The sequence below is a fragment of the Capsicum annuum genome, unplaced genomic scaffold (genome assembly GCF_002878395.1).
Source record: "Capsicum annuum cultivar UCD-10X-F1 unplaced genomic scaffold, UCD10Xv1.1 ctg28051, whole genome shotgun sequence".
Classification (NCBI taxonomy): domain Eukaryota; kingdom Viridiplantae; phylum Streptophyta; class Magnoliopsida; order Solanales; family Solanaceae; genus Capsicum; species Capsicum annuum.
Genome location: NW_025834461.1, coordinates 1 through 1322, shown reverse-complemented (window position 1 = coordinate 1322; position 1322 = coordinate 1). Strand labels below are relative to the sequence as shown.

General features: G+C 34.2%; 1 protein-coding gene across 1 annotated transcript; it reads left to right on the top strand.

Moving 5' to 3' along the window:
* The first annotated feature begins 50 nt into the window (after positions 1–50).
* On the top strand, positions 51–1322 carry LOC124890969 (probable disease resistance protein At5g47260). The gene is made up of 2 exons (XM_047402811.1): positions 51–897; positions 1093–1322. Exons 1-2 carry the CDS (start codon positions 424–426, stop codon positions 1219–1221), a joined length of 603 nt encoding a protein of 200 aa, XP_047258767.1. The 5' UTR covers positions 51–423; the 3' UTR covers positions 1222–1322.

Sequence of the window (1322 nt, the reverse complement as noted above, 5' to 3'; positions counted from 1 at the left end):
AAATCGTGTGTGTTTTATTGTAATTAATAAAATATTATCTAACTTGTAATTTGAAATTCTTTTGAAGTATAACAGAGCAGTCGTTGAGAATTTCTTACAAAATATGCCTCTATTTTAAATGCACAGTTAGAGAGACTGTGGACATAAGAAGTTTTGGTTCACTTTTTATCAAAATCAAACCAAATTAACTATATCGGTTTTTTCAACCAATTTATATATTATAAATTTATATATTTACATTTTATTGATATCTAATGATTTAGTCTAAAAATGATTTAACTTATTGTGATAAAATAACATTAAAAGACACACCTGAAATAAGAATTTTTTTAGTAATTATTTGCAAGACATGAGAAATGGAGTTGATATCTTGTCAATGTTTTGCAGGTTTCTTGTCCCAACCTGGAAAAGCTATCTATCGAAATGGCTAACAGCGTAAGTTCTCTATTCTCTCACCAACTTCCAACTACCTACTTCAGCAAACTTGAGACATTGGGAGTAGAAAATTGTGGAAAATTGAGACACTTGATGTCTCCATCAGTGGCCAGAGGTCTTCTGAATCTCCGAAAACTATGGATAGGAGAATGCCAATCAATGGAAGAAGTGATCACAGAAGAGGAACAAGAAGGAGAAGAAAACATGACTAATGAGCCCTTATTTCCCTGGTTGGAAGAGCTGATACTCGATAAGCTACCAAAGCTGGGGCATTTCTTTCTGACGAAGCGTGCTCTTGAATTTCCATTCCTCAGAGGAGTGAAGATTCGTAAATGCCCTGAAATGAAGATATTTGTCCAACAGGGATCTGTGAGTACACCAAGACTCAAAATTGTGAACAATGATGATGAGGTAAAAGTAGATGATCTGAACGAATGGATACATCAGAGGTTCAATTCTAAGGTTGGTCTTGTGGTGCTAATTGACTCTATAACTAATTAACTCTATTGCTCTCTTTCCATCTTAACTTGATAGTAATAGTAATATTTACATACTCGTTTATGTTTGTCACTTGAATTAGCTTCCTTTTACCTGCCCCAAATGTTTATCTTTCAACGAAATATTGTAATGTCTGTTTTTTGTAATCTCTACTCTCAGGAAGAAGATGGAAGTGAATCTGAATCTTCTCAGGAAGAAGATGGAAGCAATCTGAAGATTTTCATGATGACGAAGGCAAAAGTAAGGTTTCTCAGGAAGAAGATAAAAGCGAATCTGAAGATTCAATGAGTGACGGTAGAAGCTAAAGTGTTGTCTGTGAATGTAATAATTAAGTACTCGACGATAAGTCCAAAGTTCATCCTAATTAGCTCAAACATCGCCTTATACCT